Source organism: Solanum verrucosum, unplaced genomic scaffold, assembly GCF_900185275.1.
Source record: "Solanum verrucosum unplaced genomic scaffold, falcon-dt-bn FXZP01000170.1, whole genome shotgun sequence".
Classification (NCBI taxonomy): domain Eukaryota; kingdom Viridiplantae; phylum Streptophyta; class Magnoliopsida; order Solanales; family Solanaceae; genus Solanum; species Solanum verrucosum.
In genome coordinates, this window is record NW_026020395.1 from 1025143 (window position 1) to 1048790 (window position 23648).

Sequence of the window (23648 nt, forward strand, 5' to 3'; positions counted from 1 at the left end):
AAAAAAAAATGAAAGATTTATTTTATACAAATTCCTTCACTATTTTTTCTCTCCCATTTTCTTTCAACTTCTCCTAAAATCTCTCCCCAAATCACTTTTATTTTAATCGATTGGGGCCCACACATTTCAACAAATGGAAGAATTATTTTTATACAAATCCCTTCGCTATCTTTTCTCTCCCAGTTTCTTTCAATTTCTCCTAAAATCTCTCCCCAATTCAGTTTTTTTTAAAATCACATATATTTTCATCATATACACTTATAATTATACAAATACAGATCTTCCCCTACCAGTTTCTTTTGCACTTTCTCTCTTTCTCACTTTATACAAACACAAATTATACAAATTACAATATATATATATATATATATTGTGTTGTATAAAATGAGAGAGAAATATTTGATATACAAATGTTTTATTTCGATTCAATTGTATACAAATTTAAATTTTATGCAAATATACAAACACAATTATTGGTACATATACATAGTAGTTACATATATACAATTGCATTGAGAGACTGCCAAACGATTTATACAAACGAGAGGCTACCAGCGATTTATACAAATGAAAGGGTGCCAGCAATTTATACAAATCTGATGCTCCATAGCAAACATAAAGTTTGATATGGAGTGCAATTATACAAACTATATCTATAGCATACAAATATAATTTTATATTTGCTAAATTTAAAATTTACTCTTTTTCATATACCGAACAAATAAAGAATAAAGATGGACAAAAGAAGCCAAGAAGGAGTATTTAATTTAAAATCGTAAAATTAAAAAATTAACTCTCTCTGCTCACTTTTTCTTATCCACTATTTCAATAATAAAATTTCATGTTTATTTGTAACTTTTAATATACCAATTTTTTTTTTAATCTTTCTCATGTTTTACTCTCAACGTTAATTACTTATTTTTCAAATTATATTTCAAAAGTTAATAGTACTAAACATCAATTAATAAAGAAAATGCGAAAATAACTATATAAACAATTATTTTCTTAATAATGTATTAAATTCAAATATAACGAATAAAAATAATTTTTTTAATCAAATTGCAAGACAAAATACAACAAACACAATTGAGTAGTAGTATATGATTTGACACTAATCAAACCTCGATAAAAAAATTGAGTTATTGTTATGATGTCACTCAATTTTACTAAATTTAGCACCTTCACCGAATCAAAACGGTTGGCCATTAATGGAGGACCACTCTTACTCATGCTTTACTGAATAAGCGGTCATTTCTTCTCCACCTCTATCTCCAGCGACCTCGTCGTGAATCTCTTTTTCCGGCGATATTCAGTTGTAAGTTCTTTTATCTCAATTCGGTCCTCTGTTTCTTATATCAAAACAAACCCTAATCCATTTACTCGTAATTCTAATAGAGGAATACGAATTGTCACATCATTTGCTACTTTCCGTAGTTTAAAAAGCTGTTTAACAATTTTGCAAAGTTAAAAATGTTTTGAAACCAAATATTGTGCTTTGAAGTTATGCTGCAATACTCTGTTTATTAGTGTGTTAATTACTTCCTCCGTCCTATTTTATATGATGTGATAGTCGTTTGTGTGAGTATAAATCATTTAATTAGGGATAAAATGAGTGTTTTGAAGTTAAACTTGTTAACTGAATATAGAAATGTGTGAACGGACTAAAATTGTGATAGGGAGAGTATTAAAATTCTCACTGTTTTGAGGCAAAGGAAGTAAATTTTATTTGCTGAATTGTTGGTTTTCAGTTATTGTGCTGCAGTGGTGTTGATAAGATAGAGTGATCATTGAGGTGATTGTTCATCATGGATTGTAACTGCTTTGATCCGCTATTGCCTGCCGATGAGTTGTTAATGAAGTATCAGTACATTTCTGATTTTTTCATAGCAATTGCTTATTTCTCCATCCCAATCGAGCTGGTATACTTTGTCCAGAAATCAGCTGTTTTTCCGTATCGATGGGTGCTCGTGCAGTTTGGTGCTTTCATAGTTCTTTGTGGAGCAACACACCTTATCAATTTGTGGACTTCAACTCCTCATACAAGGACTGTGGCAATGGTGATGACTACCGCAAAGTTCTCCACTGCTGCGGTATCATGTGCAACTGCTGTCATGCTTGTTCATATTATTCCGGATTTATTAAGTGTCAAAACTAGGGAGCTATTCTTGAAAAACAAAGCAGCAGAACTAGATCGTGAAATGGGTCTTATTCGGACACAGGAGGAGACGGGTAGATATGTTAGAATGCTAACACATGAAATCAGAAGTACTCTGGATAGACATACTATCTTGAAGTCTACACTTGTTGAACTTGGAAGAGCATTGCAACTGGAAGAGTGTGCTTTGTGGATGCCGACAAGAAATGGAGTGGAGCTTCAACTTTCTTACACTTTACATCATCAAAATCCCGTTGGATTTACAGTACCTTTACAACTCCCTGTAATTAATCAAGTTTTCAGTGCAAATCGTGCTGTTAAAATTTCACCAAATTCTCCCGTTGCAAGACTTCGACCTGCCCGGAAGTACATGCCAGGTGAGGTGGTTGCTGTTAGGGTCCCATTTTTGCATCTCTCAAATTTTCAGACTAATGATTGGCCCGAACTCTCGCCGAAGAGCTATGCTTTGATGGTTTTGATGCTTCCTTCAAATAGTGCAAGACAATGGCATGTCCATGAATTGGAGCTTGTTGATGTGGTAGCCGATCAGGTTTGAATTTTTTGACATGTGACACAATCTGATAACTTCACTTTTTTATCACAATGATTTTCAACTGCTAGATATTACTTGATCATTATAAGAGAAGCTACAGAACCAATCTTAATGAGACAATTATATCGATGCAGTTTCATCTGCACTGATTACAACAACAACATACCCAGTGTATTCCCACAAAGTGCTGTCGGGGGAGGATAGGGTATACGTTCTTACCCCTACCTCATAGGTGGAGTGGCTGTTTCCAATCTTAATGAGAAATTCACACTGTAACTCCTTGTTGTATATGCATTGTTTGACTTAAGCAAGCAAAGCACTCAACTTGTTTTCCTTAAGCCGAGTGTCTATTAGAAACAACCTATCTATCCCACAAAGGTAGGGTTAAGGTCTACATACAATGTACATCTCACCTCCCCAGACCCTACTTGTGGGACTACATCGGGTATGTTGTTGTTAAAACACTCAACTTACCATTCACATTAGCTCTTAAAGATGGCAGTTGACTAAACTGGCTTACACGACTGTTATGCTTTATTAGATTTTGATGTTGGATGTAGGATCTAAAACAAACTAGTACTTATAATTTTGATTTGATTTCATATGCATACTGTAGACTAAATATCTAGTACGACTGTACGAGTAGTATTTTCTGTACTCTTCATATAAAGTGAAAAGAAGGGAAAAATTAAGTATGTGCATAAAAGAAAAGACAGTATTGTACTGTTGAGATTTCTTCAGAAGGAGTTCTTTTCTGAAGGAGCATCCCTCCACCCCTCAATTTTTCTCCGGCACCCCACTTTTCCTAGTATTTCGAGAAAATAAATGGAAAAAATGAACTTATTAGAGGAAATTGAAATCTTTAACCTCTTCGTTGTGAATCTCCTTTGATAAAACAGAAATTTGTGGAGTGATTGCAGTTTCCTCGTTGAAGTGGATAGATTCAAGCTTCTAGTAAACCATGACTAATCAATCAACTGGGCTCAAACGGAAGCAGCTCATGCCTGTGGGACTTAAATTTGTGACCTAATGGAGTGACATTTTCCTGTATCTGTTGTCAATGCAGGTAGCTGTTGCTCTCTCACATGCTGCCATCTTGGAGGAATCAATGAGGGCTCGAGATCTTCTTATGGAGCAGAATGTGGCTCTTGATCTGGCAAGAAGAGAAGCAGAAACAGCTGTTCGTGCGCGTAATGATTTCCTGGGTGTTATGAATCATGAAATGAGAACTCCCATGCATGCAGTGATTGCACTTTCATCTTTGCTGCAAGAAAGTGAACTGACACCGGAGCAGCGTCTGATGGTGGAAACAATCCTAAAGAGCAGCAACCTTTTAGCAACTCTCATCAATGATGTCTTGGATCTTTCAAGGCTAGAGGATGGAAGCCTTCAACTTGATGTTGGGACTTTCAATCTTCATGCTCTCTTCAGAGAGGTAAGCCTAATTTTTCTTTTTACTTGCAAATTCTAGATTATTTGAGTAAAAGAACAATGAAAATATGTTCTCATTACTTATGACAATATTGGTTTTTTTTTATCATGTTGTGTTGGAAACTAGGAGTGACAAATGGGCGAGTCAGTTTGGATATGGGCGGTTTGGAAACAGGCTAAACAAAAACGGATAAAAATATATTCGACCTGCCCATATTTAACGCGAATAAAAGATGGGTTAACCGACGGATAATATGCATAGTTTCAATAATAGCTAGGTGAGAACACAAGCTAAAAGTCAAAATAAGCTTAGACTCCCAGAAAGTAAGAACTCATGAAATGTATCAAGCAGACAAATGGGTATTGATAATATGGATACTATCCATATGTGATCCATTTTCTAATGGTCAGTTATCCAACTCATATATAATGGGTTGGATTGGATGGTTACTTGATTTTTTAAACCATTTTGCCAGCCCTTCCGGAAACTATTCACTGATTCAGGTTTCTGTTTATTGCTTTAGGTCCTTAACTTAATCAAGCCTATTGCAGCTGTAAAGAAGCTGTTTGTCACGCTTAGTTTGTCTTCGGATTTGCCGGAAGTTGCTATTGGAGATGAAAAACGGCTTATGCAAATTCTTTTAAATGTTGTTGGCAATGCTGTAAAATTCTCAAAAGAAGGCAGTGTGTCAGTTTCTGCAGTTGCTGCAAAATCAGAATCTTTAATAGATCCTAGAGCTCCAGAGTTTTTTCCTGTGCAAAGTGAGAATCACTTCTATTTGCGTGTACAGGTATGTTTATAGGTTTATTTTCATGCTTTAGTGTTTCCAGTAAAATGGTAGTTGCTCTGTAAATTCTTCTTGGGTAGTGATTGTTGCTGTTGTTGTTATTGATTTTACTGCTGCTTTTGCCGTGTAATTTAGGTAAAAGATACAGGATCAGGCATTAATCCTCAGGATATCCCCAAGTTGTTCTGTAAATTTGCGCAGAACCAGGAACTGGCAACTAAAAATTCTGGTGGCACTGGACTTGGCCTTGCAATTTGTAAGAGGTATCTCACTTCACTGGTGTTTGTATTGAATGCGGTTTTCAGTTTGCTATTATAATTGAGGACTGCAGATTGAGTTTTTTTTTTTTTTTTTGGGCTGATGCACATTCCTTGGAAATTTAGTACCATGGAATGTTGAGACACTTACAACAGTGATCATTTTTCTGACGTATTGTTTTAATGGCCTGGATCAGGTTTGTTAATCTTATGGAAGGACACATTTGGATTGAAAGTGAAGGTGTCGGGAAGGGTTCTACTGCTATCTTTATTGTTAAACTTGGCATTCCTGGTCGCTTAAATGAGTCAAAGCTTCCCTTTATGCCCGGATTGCCTGCAAATCACATGCAGATGACTTTTCAAGGACTAAAGGTCTTGGTTATGGATGATAATGGGTGAGTGCTCATGCTACCTCTTTATCTTTTGACCTTTTATTTGTCCTGCATTTGCTGTCCAATCTTGTTCTGCTATGTGTTGGTCTGTTTTACGTGAGACTGGACATTTACAAGTTGAAAAAAGTGGTAGTTGTTGGACATCACTTTGGAACAGGAGCCTGACCATCTATAGTCTATGGAAGTTAAGAGTCCAATAACTTTATGTATTGTGGAATGTTCTAGACTTAGATATAGTAGGAGTATAAGATGATGTGCACCTGAAGGGTAGTGACTGCGGGTTCGCTTGTCATTAAAAAAAAAGTCCCAAGGTAGGGACAGTAAAACAAGAGATTATTTTTCCTAAAAAGTTCATTCAACTATTTCCTGCAAAAATCATTATCATTTGGTTCTGGTTCCACTAACTGCTGAAGTTTGGTCTTAGATGCATTCCTCGTTAGCTTGTTAATCATTTCTTGGTTTGTAGTAATTAAATGCATGAAGTTTCATCTTGTGTTGGTAGCAAAACTGGATAAGAAGCTCATAGGTCTTATCATGCTAAAAGGAAAGTTGAAGGAGCTTAGCAAAAAGAGGAAAATGGAAGGAGGTCTTTATTGGAAAAAAAAAAAGAGGAGGAGAAAGCAAAGCAGAAGGAAAGATTGGAGAACCCGAACCTCTTAGCTTTGGAGCCTATTTATACTTTTATGTGCTTCTAATTTTGCTTATTTTAAAGTATTAAGAAATAAATATATTCAAGTAATCCTTTTACCCTGACATTCTTTTCGTGACGAAGGGATTAATAAATATTAGATATATACATCTGTGAGAGCTAGTTACAGAGGATTCTTGTTTTTCAAATAAAAAAGCTATAGAGGATTCTCTTTTACTTATTTGATAAGTATCCATACCTTTTGCTTTTTCTTTATTCTCATTCACTGTTAGTGGCATTTACCGGAATCTGTCCTAGTGACAACTCTGTTTCTCAGGTTGTTGCAAATGTAGTATCTTTTGAAAATGATATACAAGATGTAAATTTTGAAACCTTTTCATGTAGGTTTAGCAGGATGGTAACCAAGACTCTTCTAGTACACCTAGGGTGCGATGTAACAACCATTGGCTCCGGTGATGAGTGCTTGAGAGTTCTTACTCGGGAACACAAAGTAGTAATCATGGACGTAAGTATAACAGGTATGAACTGTTATGATGTTGCCGTCAGTGTACATGAGAAATTTGGGAAACGTCACGAGAGGCCACTTATTGTGGCTCTAACTGGGAACACTGACCAAGTGACAAAAGAAAACTGCATGAGAGTTGGAATGGATGGAGTTATTCTGAAACCTGTTTCAATTGACAAAATGACAAGTGTTTTATCCGAGCTTTTAGAGCACGGAACTGTTCTTTAATCCCAGTGAACCAAAAGTGTCTCAAGACTCAATACTCTCAGTCCCAGAAATTAGAGACGACGATTTTGTTCACGATGATGGTGCAATATGCTGATTGCAGTTTCAATTATCTTATGTAATTCTCAGTAGATTTGTATAAAGTAGTTAGCTCTACAATCTATGTATATATATGTAGGACTAGTTAAGTCTTACCTGGAAGGTTTGATATAAGAAAAATACAATGGCAATCGAACTCAGCTACTGTTTTTTTAATTAACACCCTACATGTGAAGGAAAGGAAATAAAAAAATGTTTCCAACAACCACCATATAAATTGTAGTATATGATATGTATGCTACAAACTTTGGTAAGGTTAATAATTAATTTATGAAATGATTAGTCAAAAAAGTAGGGAATTCTGAAAGGGGCGCTAATGATAGGGCAGACAATTTGATTCCTCATTGTCAATTTTATACAAAATATATTATACAATAATGTAACTTCTTGTTGAAGAGTCTTATCAATTTAATATTATACGAGCAGCACTTTTTAACGTTAGAGAATATGGTGAGGTCTCGGTCTCAACGAAAATAATAACATATCTAATATAATTTCATTATCGAGTTAGAAAACATATATTCAGACTCCACCGAAAAAGAAATATGGCTACTTAAACCCTATCTATTTTTGTCAATGGAGTTCAACGTCTCATTGATTTGCTTTTATAAGAAATGTCTTAATTCTAATTATTCAGATCTCATATATCAAATATATTTATTTCTTAAATTTTAATTTTAATTTTTCAAAGGATTTATTTTTTCATGCTATACCATTTAATTCTTTGGATGGAGATAAATAATTCAGATTTGTAACAAAATTTTAATATTATTAAGATGTTTATTCAAGGACTTGTATAAATATGGCACATCACCAATTCAATCCATTCATCAACATGACTCCATGTATTATATCAAGTACTTACTACCACCGCCACACATCTTATCAACTATATATCACCATCCACGGCCAGCATAATTATCATCGTTGTCAATCGCTACAATCAGTTGTTATTATTACTAGTCATCATTTATAATTATAATCATCAACCATCATTATCACAACAATCACTAATCATTAATTGCAATCACCATCACTGTCACTATTATATATTGTCAATCACCATCACCATTAGCTATCACTATCGTCTATCACAACTATTAGTCGTCAACAACAACATAAGTATCACTATTAACCATTACTATTAGTGCTATTACCATTAATTACTACTATACAATATTAATTAGACAATTACCATTAATTAGTTAACAACATCCCTATTTGAAACTAGTAATACCTTTCCTTTTTGCTCATATATTATATGATATAGTTCTTTGTTATTAAGGAAAGAATACACTTCATTTTGTTTTGGCATTCCAGCTTTACTTGAGAGAATCACGAAAAAAGTAAAGTTGCTACAAATAAGTGATTTTTTATGCAATCTTTTTCATAAAGGTTTAAAGGCATAAAATGTACAATAGATTTCTTGTGTTGTTTTTCTCACTTTTGTACTTGGTGAGTGGAAATAAACATTTCCCTTGGCTGTAAATCATTGTGTTATTTATAGAAAAGATCATGATTGAATATATCGATAATTTCTTAATTTTTTGAATAAATTTTACTAAGATATTTAAATCACGGTCTATTTTGATTGATCATTTGAACTAATCTTATTAGACATTTTCAATTCAATTTTTTGGGGGAAAAAATCTCACATGTTTTCAAGGGCTTATTAATATGTAGATAAGATAACCATTTAAAATATATTATTTTCTTTAATTATACACATTAGTCTCAATAAATCGTAAATCTTCAAGCATCTGTCAATTGAGGCTAATACGTATAATTAGGAGGTGATATGTTGTATATGATTTATTTATCTACGTAATAAGTACTTAAAAATATGTGCAAAACCGTCCCAACTTTAAGGAGGCAAAAGTATCAAGTTTAGATACAAATCATACCTCAAATATCTAAATAAAATTTACCGACAAATTGAAGCAATTATTGTCCATGTATTCAGATTTCAGCCTAAGATCACTGCTCTGAGATCAACTATTTATGGTATAATGGAAAGAAAAGGAACAAACCTTTTTTTTTTTTACTATATATCGAATATTAATTATAATACCTAGATAATAATTGACAACAAAAAAAAAATAAGTAAATGAAATTTATTATTCTAAGGTTCAAATTTGACAACAAATTTGCAATATTATTTAATTTCATTTGTAGCTCAAAGACGACTTCTTTTTTAAGACAAAAAAGATTTTGTTTATATTCTGATAGATCAATTGAAAACAAAATTAACTAAAGATCATGTGAATCATGTGCTCCCACATCTTTAGTAGATCAAAAAAGTTAGACTTTTTACCCTAAAAACAATATTTGTTGTTCAATCTACTTGGCCCTAGCCAACTAATTTCTTTCCCTCTATTCAAGTTGGATTGAATTATTGGTATCCCTATTTGTGGAAAATAGGAGATAACTAGTACCTAGTGTTAAGTTAATTAGATATACAATAGTGACAGATAACAAGTAGCAAATACCATATATATGAAATTAGTCAATATTACATGTAATGAATATGTTGATATGAAAAGATTAGTTGAGATTACATGTAATGAATATATTGATGTGACCTCGTGTTAAGTTAATAGTGACAGATAACAAGTAGCTAATATCATATATATGAAATTAGTCGAAATTACATGTAATGAATATGGTAATGTGGAAAGTTGTAGGTTAATTAGATATACAAGTAGTAAATACCATATATATGAAATTAATCGAGATTACATGTAATGAATATATTGATGTGGAAAGTTTGATTAATCAAAGAGAGATTCAACAACGAAAAGAAAGATCGATTCTTTGGGATGCAGTCACGCCTTTTGGAAAGAGCCGCTAAATTAAGTTCTAGAACCTTTATAGTAGATTAAAAGAAAGAACAGACTCATATGAAAGAAGGTGGCAAGTATTATATTGCATTAGTCGAGATACATGTAATATGTACAATATTAGTGGAAAGTTGATGGTTATGAGTACTTTCTGAAATTAATTGTGTTTATATGATATAGAAATATATACTCTATATTAATAATTTCTGATATATATAAAGAAATTTATATATTTCCAATTTTGAGAAAAATAATCTATTTTTACTTTGTTCTTTATCTATGCACGGATGGCTCAGTGTCATTAAAAATGAAGCACCTACCTTAGACTTCCAAATTTGATGGACATTTTTCAGTAATAACAAAATAATTATATGTTTTTTAAAAAATAAAAATAAAACTGTGTTTATTAATTTATTTATCTTCCTTTTTTTTTCTAGTTTATCTCGAAACTTTAAAGAGTGTTTTTTTCTTTTTTGTCAATTTTGAATTTAACTTTCCACATAACATATTTAAGATTACAAGATTATATATATATATATATATATATATATAAATCTTCTTTACTTTTTAAATTTTCTATCAAGTCAAAATTGCACAACATATTAAACAGATGAGTACAATTTATAGAAAAGATAAATTTATTTTATTAAAAAAAATTGCATCTCAAAAATAAGTTTAAAAATTCAAACAATTTTGTATCTTAAAAATAATTAGAAAATAGACTTTAAATATACAAATAAAAAATTCAACACCTTCAATTTATTTTTGACTTTACCCATGATTAGATTGAGCATCCCTTGTATTTATGTACTAAAAAAAGGAAATTTCCAATCATCACGCTCTCCATTCTGTGCAGCATCACCAAGAGAACTAGACAAACAACTTGTGATATTAAAAACATAAAAATAATGTCACAACTATATACTAAAAAAAAGAACATTAAGAAATCTGATAATTTAAAATAATAAAAGGTACAAAGGAAAAGTTACCATCCCAATAAACATTAAAGAGGCAGTTATGAATCATATGAATTGCATATCCAAAATACCTCACAAACTAACAAAAACAAAGGCAGACTCATTCTTGCCTTAGCTGTATTTTAAAAAAAATATTTGCAATCTTCATTTGTCAAAAAAATCAACATATTTATTATTTTCCTCTAAATATATCTAATATTAACTTTTGTTAATTTTAATAAATACTTTTTTATTTTAAATAAGGGAGATAGATGTGCTATATATACTCTTGTTATTTGATAAATGTAAATAGTCCACTTTCACTTCTAATTTTTATTGTCATTGCATATTTTTAATATCAAATGAAAAATAATACTATATATTTTAGTATTATGTAGTAATAAGCGGACAACTTCACCCTTAGTCAGAGAGTTCAGATTTAAGTAATGAGTATAGAGAAAATTTTGGTGGGAGCAACATACCTTTAAATGGACTTTGGAGTGTGCAATCTAAATTTAGTTGGGGCTCTAATGCAAGCCGTGGAAAACTAAAAAGAAAAAATAGAGGCAAAGCTAGCTCTTAAATTACGTGTTGAATAACTTTAAGAGCTCGTTTGGTTGATACTTCCTCTATTCTATATTAAGTGAATTTTTGAGATTTTTTTCTTTGTTCAAAATAATTAAATTGTTCAAAGTTCAAGATAGATATTTGAATTGTTTTTTTTCATATTTGCCTTTTTCATTTATTGAAGTTTTATGTTTTCTAAAAGATAAATTACAAAGTTATATTTATGTTTCACAATAGAGGCAATAGCGAAAATTATTGTTTGAATTAATATGTGCATATTGACTTACAAATTTAGTTAAATATGGAATAGAGGAGAGTAATAAATTAAGTATTTTGGAATTCATTATTTTCAAAAGTGTTAATAAAATTAATACTATAATTACTAAATAACTAATTTCGCAATAAATTATTCAATTATTTTATCCTATCAAATATAAATAAAGTCATCTTAAAATTAATTTCAAAATTAGTTATTCTATATCCCCGGACCAAACGAGTACTAAAATTCCAAATTTCATAAACTTCAAATTCCGAGTCGGACTCGTATAGTAGTCTCATCTCTCTTCAAAACGACAGGGAAAACAATGTTTAGCTAAAGGCCAAAACCCAAAGTTACCTTCTAGAAATTTCCATAAAATCACCTTCCAACAGTCTCTCTCTGATCGAATTTTGTTAACAAAAACCCTTAAAAGCTTCTCTCTCTTTCATCACCATTCTCTACTTTCATTCCATTTCTGACCCTTTTTTCTATATATAAAACAAACTTTCAGTCGGTTTTCGCTATTACATTTCGCCGATCATCTAAATCTCGAATCAAAATAAATAAAAACTGGAACTTTTGATTACCCTTTTTCAATTATTGTAATCATACAATTCTGGGTTTATATTGTTTTCTGTAAAATTTGAGTTTTTTTATATATATTTTGTGCATTTCCATGGCGGCTGATGCACAAGTATGTGGTGAGACGGCAGTGATTGAGGCTCCGGCTGTTCAATCACTGTTATCAAACACTGATGATACAAAATTTTCTGATGTGGGTTCGGAAGAATCTGAGTTCAATTCTGAGAAAAATGTGAATTCTGAATCTGTAGTTAATGGTGGGAAGGATTGTTCGGATGTTAAATCTGATTACAAAATGCAAGATATTGTTGACATGTTGAAGAAACTCAAGTTGAATCCTCTGGCAAAGGAGTTTGTTCCTTCTTATTATAATCGCGAACAGATGTTTCTGAATAATTTTGTGCCTGTTATTAAGACTGTGGGAGGTGATGCTTTTCAGAACAATGGAAAGGTATTGTTTCTGTTGTTCTGAGTTAAATTGATTGAACAGTTGTTTTGGACTTCTATTTTGTTGTTTATTGTATTTGGTTGATTGATTCATGACTTGGGCAATTATTAGTTCTTTGATTTCACTTGATAAAATCGAAATTCTGATATATTGGAAGTGCTTTTCCAGTTTGCAGTTTCGCTGGGTAGGTTGCATAGACCTTTGTGGTCCGGCCTTCTTTGGACGTGTGCATAGCGGGAGCTTAGTGCACTAGGCTGCCCCTTTTTACTCATCTTTATTTTCCTTTAGTTTTAAGGTTTTTATGAGGTCGTATGTGCATCCATTAATTAGTGGTATACTTGTTTGAATTATGGGGAATGTAGCTGTCGTAACGATTTTGGTTGAAAGTCTCATCATTTTTTCTTGGTAAAAATTGATTCTTGGAGATTCAAATATTGGGATGTATGTGGAAGTATCATTAATCCTGTGTGATATTTGGTAATCAGTCTGTCAAATAAGTTGTTGTGAAAAGTTTCATGCTTTGGGTCGTTGATCATTTATCAAGGGTAGTTTGAATGAATGTAGTAGCTGGATTTCACAGTTAGAGGGACTTTTGCATTCTGAAGCTTTCTTGTCAAAATTGATTCTTGACTCTTCCTTTAGTAATTAATTGCTGACATTCCGTTAGTCAAAAACAGAATTTTGACATTGAGTTAGTTATTGGTATTAGTGACTTTTGTTTAATAGGATTGTTGTGGATGCTTAGCTGGTAAAAATGAAAAAACGTTTTTTTCCATTGTTGTGAACGGGATGGAATTTGTCGTTTTGATCCAAATGTCCACTTGTGAGTGGTACATTTTCATTAAATTTGGTGGTTTGAGCAGTACTCAGATCAAACCTTTTTCTGTATGCGCACCAGATATTAGGGAATATATTTGTCATTTTGTATGAATTGGATTAAAAGGTTTGGTCCGGAAGGGGCTTGCTGATGTTTTAAGCATCTTTCCATTGCACCTCTGCAAAGAGGCCGTAGAAGCTGATTTCACGCTTTGCATCCGTGATGCGCAATTCACCAAAGGAACAATTCTACCTTAGTTTCAAATCTTATCCTCATTAAAAGTTTCGCATGGTCATGATGTTTATTTTCTTTTATAAAGAGAAAAGTTCAACCTTCCATACTTATCAATTTGAGGATCGCGTTTCAGATCATAATTACCACAATTTACCAAATACCCTGGTGGATTGGGCATTGCATTTCGCCATTTTGAAGTGATTTCTACTGCTCAATTCAGCAAGCTGACTCCTCCCTAATTTTATCACTAATGTGTCTGCAGAGAGGTAACAACCACAACCAGGGAAGAAGAAGAATGAACAATAGAGCTTTTAAGACTCAAAGAGAAGATAGCATTAGGAGAACAGTATATGTTTCTGACATCGATCACAATGTAAGTGAGGATGGACGCCCATTTATATTTGTTTTATGTTCTGAATTTTGTATTTACAATGTTCCTCTTTTTTACTTTGCATCACCACAGATAACAGAAGAGCGTCTTGCTGCATTATTTAGCGCTTATGGACAAGTAAGTGACGATGCTCTTCTGGACATTGTTGTGATTCATTATATTAGATACTTGAGTGCTTTAAGTGCAAGGTGGCGCTTCTTTCAATTAATAATTGAGAAACCTAAAAACAATTAATGCGCTAAGTGTCATGCTGAAGCAGATGGGTGCCTATAGCATGTGTTTTACTCCATATTTTAGTTTTACTCCATATTTTAGGCCTCAAGTCCAAGTTTGTTGCTTTATCTGCATTGTATAGGATGATGAAATTCCATGACCTGCAAATAAGCAATAACCTTTAGACTGTCTAATATTACGACTTACGAGCTATGATTAGCATTAATTGTCAGGTTGCTTAAGACATTAGTATCGTTGAAATATCTTGATCATTGACATATTGATGCCTAGAGGAGCTGGCTTCAAATTACTGATGACATGCAGCAAACATACCTTTTGCTATCTTTGGTAGAGGGGTGAGTGTTCTTTCTATCTCTTGGCTGTGGTACTAGTAGAATGACATTGTGCGTAATATTCTGAAATATTGACCAGGCCGAGGTACTTATTTTCTTGTCAATCTCCATTGAGAGTCAAAAAGGGTATCTCAAAGTTAATGTTGCCTAGGCTCAGGTATTATATATTAATTTTCTGGTCATGCCAATTCAGTGTCAAAAAAGGTAGCTCAAAGTTCTTCAAATTCTCCGTCAGCTAGTTAGAGTTAAATAGTAGCTACTTCTTAAAGTTGTTTCTGTCAGTCTAATCCCCTGAGAACTTCTCGACAATCATGGGAAAGAGGAAAGCTGAAATGAGGAGATACAATGAAAGAAGAGGCCTAAAGGTGAAGCTGGTAGATGCACAAGCAAACTATATATGTTGCTTGGACTCTCCAAAAAAAAAGTCCGATGTGCACAGGATCCTTGAAAAGTAGTTCATTTTTTGAGGATCCCACACGCGTATAACACTAGTCTTGGAGAGTCCGTGCAACATAGCAAGAAAAACCTAATAACTTTAACACAACAAAAGATTGATTCATATTATAAGTACTTTACCATTAGACGGATATAAGCTGCCTCCTTTCATATTCCTCCTAGGCTGATCCTGAACACCAAGGACACTTGTATCATTTGACTTCTAGGACAAGTCACAAGTGGGATTTGAATTTTCTTTAAAAACTGTACTTTGCTTGACTAAAGACATAAGAAGTAGACTATGAATATTTACTGTAAGAATGTAATCACTCCTGCCTGAAAATTAATAAAATTGCCTATATCTGAGAGCCAGTTACTAATTAAGAAGCATGTAAAGATGAACCTAAAGTATTTCTAAAATATATAAAGTACCATATCCTATTGTTCTTCCACTTACATCCTGCATCTCTGAGTGGAATTTAAATTTCTGTGCTTTCGGTTTGGCTTACAGTTTTTGGATATCTTCAACGTACATCTTACATTTTTACTTAAATTAACATATTAGGAAGACTCTAAAGAAGGTTACACTATACAGAAGCAAGTAGGTATTGAAATTTTGAACTACGAAGTCTATAGCTCAAAAGAGCACTACTTTGCTTGTTATTTCTCTCTTCTTTCTTTCTTTTTCTTACACTTTAGTGTCATAGTAACGTGCTTTAACTGTCTTTTACGCACTAGCGATGTGTGCTGATGCTTATTCTGGTTAAAGACTGTTTGAATTAATATACTTCTATACTTTACTTTTGTCTCCTAACTTGCATCATCAATTGAAGAGCTTCTTTACACTTTGGTTATTGTTTGTTTTACTGTGTAATATGGTTGGCTTATGATTATTGCCCTGCAAAACCATTATCCATTTCATGGTTTGTCTTTTCAAAGATACTGATATGCCATACAACTATTTTTACTGTTTATGGGACTGTCCAACAAAAAGTTTGGTTTGTATGAAACTTGGAAAGCTAGATTGAGTTGCTTGTTGTCAGTCTGCGAGGTGTTGGTGAGTCACGATGCTTATGTTTCTGTTTGACATAGTTGGACTAGTTTCCTCTTCATTTGTTAAGTTTCATGCCATTTTGACACAATTGAATTGTTCTTTATCCTCATTTCATTCTCAAACTAGACTGACATTAATTCATATTTGTGTTTTTGGTGAAAATTGTTGTGTAATTACACTGGGTATGTTGTTGTTGCTTTGGTGAAAATTTTATGGGGTATCTATTGAGGAGTGTAATAGTGGTCTTTCTATAATTAAAAAAAACAGTCTAATATTGGTGTGTTTTCTTTTGGCTACACTTGCTCCATAGGTTGTTGACTGCAGAGTTTGTGGTGATCCCCACTCTCGCCTTCGCTTTGCCTTTGTGGAATTCGCCGATGAATGTAAGTTGGAGGGGCTTGAAGTTTTGATTAGTACCTGAACATTCAAAAGTCAAAACTAACTTGTCATGTGGAATCATTCTAACAGACTCAGCAAGAGCCTCACTTTGCCTTTGTGGGACAATATTAGGGTTCTCTCCTCTGAAGGTCCTACCATCAAAAACTGCTATTCTACCCGTGAATCCTACATTCCTTCCTAGGGTATGCACAGATCTGTGTCATTTTATTTACTTGTTTATGGATCATATGTAAAAATAATTTTCTTGTGGTTCTATCTCATCTTATAGAAGTAAGGTCATGGAACTAAATGCTTTGTTTTCCATTATGTGTACATGCTATGTGCAGTCTGAGGATGAGCGTGAGATGTGTGCCAGGACAGTCTACTGCACAAATATTGACAAGAAGGTATAAATTCTCGCCTTGGAAATCTTCTGAAGTTATTGCATGCTTTTTAATACAACTTTCTGTGGGATTACCGGTGTGTGATGCACAGGTTATAATGATCTGGCTCAGGTTACCTTTTATTTTCATAATCATCTGAAAGTTTAATGTATTGTACTCTATCCTGAACAGCTTTCTCAAGCTGATGTAAAGAATTTCTTTGAAACAAGATGTGGTGAGGTCAGTGTGATGTCTGAAACTTCTCATGTATTAAGTTGGGAAAAGGGTCTGAAATATATCCGAACTTTGACCGAAATTATTGTAACAATACCGAACTTTGGAAAGGACCTTTTACCCCTGCACTATTTAATAGTGTGTATTTTAAAGGTATATATGTGCCCACGTGAACATCATAAATATTACATCATTATAAATAGTAATGTGTCCACGTGGGCACATATATACCTTTAAAATACACTATTGAATAGTGCAGAGGGGTAAAAGGTCCTTTCCAAAGTTCGGTATTGTTACAACAATTTCGGCCAAAGTTGGAGTATTTTTCAGACCCTTTTCCCTATTAAGTTTAAGGAATGTTCACCCAATTGATGCTGAAACTGCTCCTCTTTGCAGGTGTCTCGCCTGAGGCTTTTGGGGGATCAAGTGCACTCTACCCGTATTGCTTTTGTTGAATTTGTTATGGTACGTTGATTTTCTTTTTTCTTTTTCTTTGGATTTAAGTTGGGATGTAGCATCAATAGGTACTTTACACACACCTATAGATTCTAATGTCACTAGATGAAGACTCCCCCTTATTTTAGTTTTGTGTCATGTTATTGTCAGTACCATCTTCTTCTTTTTTTGTAATTCCTTTGAAATGTACTTCTCTTCCTTCCCTTGTTATTTATGCGCCAACCATCACTCTGGAGACGCCATTGAGCATAGGAAGTTCCTATAAATTATCAGTGGTATATCTAAAGCTGCAGCATAATATTGAATATTTCATTTTGAAGACGATCTAAACGGGTGTTGAAATTATAGTAAATTTTGCATGTAAACAGATACTTGATAAATGTGCAGGCTGAGAGTGCAATTTTGGCATTGGACTGTTGCGGGCAGATTTTGGGATCCCAACGCATCAGGTACTTTAGTTAGAAGTGTCTTTGATCCCAATTAGTATTGCATCTTTTTAAGCTTGGTATCTCAGGTTCTTTTTTTCTCCCAAGTAGGCACCAATCAACATAGTCATGCATTCTAAGGTTCCCCTTAAACTGCAAAAGCTTCTTCTCTCTTTCTCCAAATGTATACTATGACATTGCTTGCTTTCTGCCTTTCTGTCATCTGAAAATGAAACTCAAAAATAATGCTACAGTTACGGTCAGTGCATGCCAGATCCTAGATTGTGTATCAGTCAGTTATTTATTTTTGGGAGTTGGGACATGTTCAGTCTAGGTAATATTGTTGTGTTTGTACACCCTGGTTAGTGTGAGTTTGTGTTCTGTAGCCTCGAGAATATGTCAGTCCCAGTTGCCGGCTTGCACATATAAGCATTTCAACTGAATTATTACTCCCTTTGCACCAGTAAGAAGGACCCTTCACTCATTGAGGATCGAATTTGATCAATTGTCAGAGTCAAATTGAACATGTAAGAATTCAAATTGGAGTAGATGTTAATCGATAGCTACTTTCAAGTACTTTTCTTAACAAGGTTGAGAGTAGAATATGAAACTAAATCTAAGATCGTCAGTCCAAGTACTGTTTCTTGTAATTATATAGGATCAGGTTGTGACTTGTGAAGGTCCCATGGGGATGGCCTAGTGGTTGACGCATAGACCAACCTGGAGATTCAGGTTTAAATTCCATCTATAATACATGGTATGAGTCCACCTGCTTGACAGATAACCTTGACAATGGTGGTTGCGGGCTGGACATACGGCATGATGAAATAGGCAAAGTGCATGCAAGCTGAACGGAGCACCACTGATATCCCAAGAAAATATCGGTTGTGAAGTTTTAGTGATTAGAGTAACTAACATATACAAAATGGAGAAAAGAAGGTTTGGGGCCCTTTGTTGGATGAGAGGGATTATCGAATTTACCATTCGTATACTAGCCATAATGTCTTCCCCACCCTCTTTACCATATTTGATTTTTTGCACTATGCATTTGACAAAATTTACCACTACTGAGTTGTACTTGACTCTCGTTCAGCTACATGCATCACAAGGTCTCGTCTTCTAAGTCCACCCCCACCCCCTCCCCTCTTCCCCTGGGTGCTCCGTTCTTTAGCCAGCATTTCCTTTTACCAACAGTATGTTATGCTATTTATGTTTAATGTCTCTTCTAACTTTAATACCTTTGCTAATGCCATAGGGTGAGTCCTTCAAAGACACCTGTGAGGCCACGAGTTCCTCGTCCCATGATGCATTAGGCAATCCTTTGTTGCTATCAAGGTCTGGAAAGAGTTGAGCGCAAGCCCTCTTGGAAGACTTGAGGTCACGATGGGAACACGAGACAAACGTCTGTTTCAGTAATTTCCATCTTTTTCTTTCCCACTTCCTTTCAGCTCGCGGTAACTCTTTATCACTACTGAAAATGACTGTTGACCCTGTTTTAGCTTAAAGTTTTTAACAGAAATGTCACAACATTTTAGTAGTTCCATATTTTCCTTTTATTAAGCACTTGCTGGTTGATGCTTGATGGTATTTGGTTTAAGGCAATCTTTGATAACCATTTTAAAGAAATTCTTTTTCTCAAAAATGATCTAATCCAGAATTTGAAATTTATTGTTTTGTATAGTAACCTCAAGTTAATATTATTAAAATAATAATTGGTTATAGTAACAGGTAACTCCAAATTTAATTTGTTGGCAAAGAACTTTTATTGACGTGGAATCAAACTATCAGCGGAAAAAACATATGTAAAGCACTTGTTATAGACATTGAAAATTTCAAAATACTTTAAAAATACCATCAAATAAAACAGACACCTTAAGGAAGAGGCATTTTATTGTTTGGTACCTACATCAGAGTCTGACTAAATTTGGATTCACGAGTTCTCCTGTTAGGTGATTCTGTATTTGAGGGTTTACGGATGAATGAGTACTTAATCTTAACCACAACTTTTGTTGGTACTTCTAGCCTCTTATTAGTGTAGATTGATGATACATAGTCCTAGAAACTACTGGCAATGAAGTTGGACTTTCATGTCGATTCGAATGAGAGTTTTTTTTAACGTCGAAATAGAATCTGGCATTGACGATCAACAAGTTAAATAAATTTGGAGTTAGTCAACTTTTCCTAATCTAGAAACTTAGGGGTTTGCTTGGTCTGCAAGGAACTTCAATTAAGATGTTGTCCTATATGTTTCATTTTCAAGTGCATATTCATATTTTTTTGGTGTTTTTTCTTTCCTAAAAATTGATGTTGACCTATAGGGTGTAAGATCATGTCATTGAGAATGTGTCAAGCAAAATATTTTTTTGGAGAAATAAGTGATTTTCATATTTATTTTTTAGTATTTGACAAATAAGTTGAAGATACTTTTTTGAGAATAGACACACTATAGAGATGGGGTGTGAAGCGAATTCGAGAATTGAAGTTTATGAATTTCTATAGCTATTTTAAGTTGACGTATACAATAATAATTGAGGTTCACATAATCATAATCGCATATCTGGGAAAAATCTAAAAATTGATTAGAAGTACGAAAGTTATTGAGTTCACGTGAATCCATAATAAAATTATGAATCCTCTTTTGATATGATGGGGTGGTGGTTGATCAGGTGGGTGGGGGTAGGGCTGGGACCTAAGGTATGAGGGACGAACAATGGGGTGAGGTGAGGTGGCTGTGTTAGGGTGGGTGAAGACAATCATCCTAAATTATCACTTATGTAACTTAATTTTATTTCTTTCATCATAGAAATCGATTTTTAAATTTTAAGAAAGTTATTAGAATATTTTTTTGATAAATTAAATATGAGAAAACTGAAAAGTAAACAAATATATTCCAAAAAATATCATCTTCTATTCCAACATATATCATTGTTAAGTTATAAAATTAATACACTGAACTAAAATACTACTATATTTTTTTAAAAAAAATAGAAAAATACTTTATAGTATGAAATATTAAATAAATAGTGTTTGGTTGACCACAAAAAGTAGAAAATATCACAACATTTTGCGCCCCTACAGTGTTGGAGATTTTGTCGTACAAGAAATGATTGGTGACAAAATTGCTACAATGTAAATGTCTATGTAATTAATTAATTATAAGAAATTACAAAGAAAGGGTGTTTAGGGTCTTGTAGGCCCTATCAAGACTTTTATGTGTTGTTAATTAATGGACATTTTTTTTGACTAATAGGGATGATAAAGACGGTGTGGGACAGGGCAAAAATTGCATAAATCTGTGAAGACTTTAATCCATTCTTGCTTCATTTCATTTCGTATAGTAATAATTTTGATTTTAAATTCATCTTTTTATAAAGGGTAATTTCATTTTTATATCCTCGATATGACCAGGTGTGTACGTAGTAATTTCACAATTCAATGAATTTCCTCTAATAGAATGACACAAGGTGAATTACAATAGATAGATAGATAGCGACACCATCCTACATAACTTAAAACCTACCCTGCCTTGCCCCGTTTGTCATCCCTAATGACTAATGATTGTCAAATTATTCATAATTGATCAAAACTCTTGACTATTCTTTTGGAGAATCCAATGGTACCCTTTTGTATTTTGGAAACAATCTATGATCCTTCCAAGTTTTGCCTTTATAAAACATGGGTTGATTTTCATCTTTATAAAGTGAAATATTTATTTACTTTTCGTAGGTTTATGCAAAGATGAAACTAACATGATTCTTTTTATATTCCTTCTTCTTTCTTTTTGGTTTTTGGAACTATATATTCATTATTCAGAGTAGTTGAATAGTTAAGTATCTGTTTATGCATACTTAAAATTAAAAGATGTAAATATAAAATGATATCATATTAAAAGATATATTTATATAATACACATGAAAAAAAGTTACTAATGACTTGAGGTGGGTGGAGACAGTGGCGGATCCAGGATTTAGAGTCCGTGGATGCCAAATAAACTTATCGATTAAATTAATTTTATATTTGATTAAATTATTCATCGTTTCGATATATATCATAAATCAATCAATAAAATATAAATAACAAGATATTACATTTTTATTGAGTATTTAATCAAATAAAAGAAAAGTCAAAGGAGTAATAATGTAATTAATTTAATTTAAGTCAATAACAATTATAAAAAATAAAATAAATTGTGTCAGTTGTTTTTCCTTAAAAAAACGTGCTTGGAGCCTTTTTTTTCTTAAAAAATGTGCGAGATTCGAATCCACAACATCAGCCTTCTAAAATTGCCATCCTACCGTGGCACCACAAGCCAGTTTTATTCTCTGGATGGCACGCTTTATATTTATATAAATATTATATATATATATATATACCTATGTATGTATAGAGTTTCCGTCGAAGTTCGGGGGTGGCGTGACACCACCACACCCCTTGATAGATCCGCCCCTGGGTGAAGATACTGACTTAAGGTACAGTTGACAATTATTGACCTTTTTTATGTCAAAGACTTATGAATAGTCAATATATATAGCAAGCCCGACTAGCCTTTTAAAGATCACAAAAAACCAGTCGCCATTGGCAGCATGCAACTTGGTACTTTAAGTACCCCACTGTCGGGATTGTTTGATTCGTGGATAAAGTTATTTTGAAATTATAGTCCTAAAACTAGAACGTTTGGCTATGAAAATAAGAGCTTTTTAGTATTTTCAAAATTGGAGTTGTGTTTTGGCTATACTTTTTACAATAAATATTTAAAATTAAATGTATTTTGTTTATAAAAAAACATGAAATATAATTTAAATGGGGTTATTTTTTATATAAATGAAAAATTCAGGATAAATTTAGAAAGAAAAAATTATTAAAGTGAAAATAAAGTTGTAAAACCCATGTGGTAAAAAAAATAAAATGTTTTGGCCTTTGAGTGTTTTCTAAATTCCAATATATAACATGAAGTTGAAATTTTTATGGCTAAACGCTAATTTTCACATCAAGCAAAAAATTATCATTGTCAAACATGTTAATTTATTCCATCACTCGGATGGATAAAAAAAACATCAAGTTTAAGGTATAAATTTATTTTACAATTAGTGATTTATATCAAACTAAGTATAATTTTAATAATCTCAACTTAATTTTAAAATATCTCATCTTATCTCATGAATCAAATTATTTGTTTAACTATTTAGCTTCTATATCGATTAAGATAATTATTCTTAAATTCAGTCCAACGTGTTTATTTGACACCACAAATGAAATATTGAAACATAGCATGGCATGAGTCATTGACCCTTTCAATTTGTCTAATTATTAAACTTATATAATTTAATGTCCCTAGCTACAAAAACAGCTTTAAAGACAACAAACAAGTTGCCATTGGCAGCATGCACAACTTGGTACTATAAGAACCCCACTTTTAGTATCTTTATTATTGACACCAAACTATAAGTCAAATTATATTAATTGATTATTGTTAAGTAAAATGATATTTAATGAGTTGAAAATAATATATTAATTAATTATAATTAAGTGAAAGAAGTGTATTTCTTAACACATATATTACACATGATGA

At 32.9% G+C, this 23648-nt stretch overlaps 2 protein-coding genes across 2 annotated transcripts; both read left to right on the plus strand.

Moving 5' to 3' along the window:
• Positions 1–1195: 1195 nt before the first annotated feature.
• On the plus strand, positions 1196–7007 carry LOC125839303 (ethylene receptor 2). The gene is made up of 7 exons (XM_049518292.1): positions 1196–1315; positions 1749–2705; positions 3775–4143; positions 4664–4930; positions 5063–5190; positions 5382–5579; positions 6610–7007. Exons 2-7 carry the CDS (start codon positions 1806–1808, stop codon positions 6956–6958), a joined length of 2211 nt encoding a protein of 736 aa, XP_049374249.1. The 5' UTR covers positions 1196–1315; positions 1749–1805; the 3' UTR covers positions 6959–7007.
• A 4963-nt stretch (positions 7008–11970) lies between these two features.
• On the plus strand, positions 11971–19635 carry LOC125839317 (polyadenylate-binding protein-interacting protein 9). The gene is made up of 10 exons (XM_049518310.1): positions 11971–12709; positions 14020–14130; positions 14221–14265; positions 16514–16586; positions 16672–16784; positions 16929–16988; positions 17157–17204; positions 17595–17663; positions 18042–18103; positions 19335–19635. Exons 1-10 carry the CDS (start codon positions 12353–12355, stop codon positions 19390–19392), a joined length of 996 nt encoding a protein of 331 aa, XP_049374267.1. The 5' UTR covers positions 11971–12352; the 3' UTR covers positions 19393–19635.
• The last annotated feature ends 4013 nt before the right edge of the window (positions 19636–23648 follow it).

What these genes read in the sequence shown, in the direction of transcription:
- LOC125839303 (XM_049518292.1), top strand. Translation starts at nt 1,806, where the DNA reads ATGGATTGTAACTGCTTTGATCCGCTATTGCCTGCCGATGAGTTGTTA. An exon ending in TTCATGCTCTCTTCAGAGAG is followed by an intron (nt 4,144 to 4,663) that starts GTAAGCCTAATT and finishes TTATTGCTTTAG; the next exon opens with GTCCTTAACTTAATCAAGCC. An exon ending in ACTTCTATTTGCGTGTACAG is followed by an intron (nt 4,931 to 5,062) that starts GTATGTTTATAG and finishes CGTGTAATTTAG; the next exon opens with GTAAAAGATACAGGATCAGG.
- LOC125839317 (XM_049518310.1), top strand. Translation starts at nt 12,353, where the DNA reads ATGGCGGCTGATGCACAAGTATGTGGTGAGACGGCAGTGATTGAGGCT. An exon ending in TGTGGAATTCGCCGATGAAT is followed by an intron (nt 16,587 to 16,671) that starts GTAAGTTGGAGG and finishes TCATTCTAACAG; the next exon opens with ACTCAGCAAGAGCCTCACTT. An exon ending in TTGAAACAAGATGTGGTGAG is followed by an intron (nt 17,205 to 17,594) that starts GTCAGTGTGATG and finishes TCCTCTTTGCAG; the next exon opens with GTGTCTCGCCTGAGGCTTTT.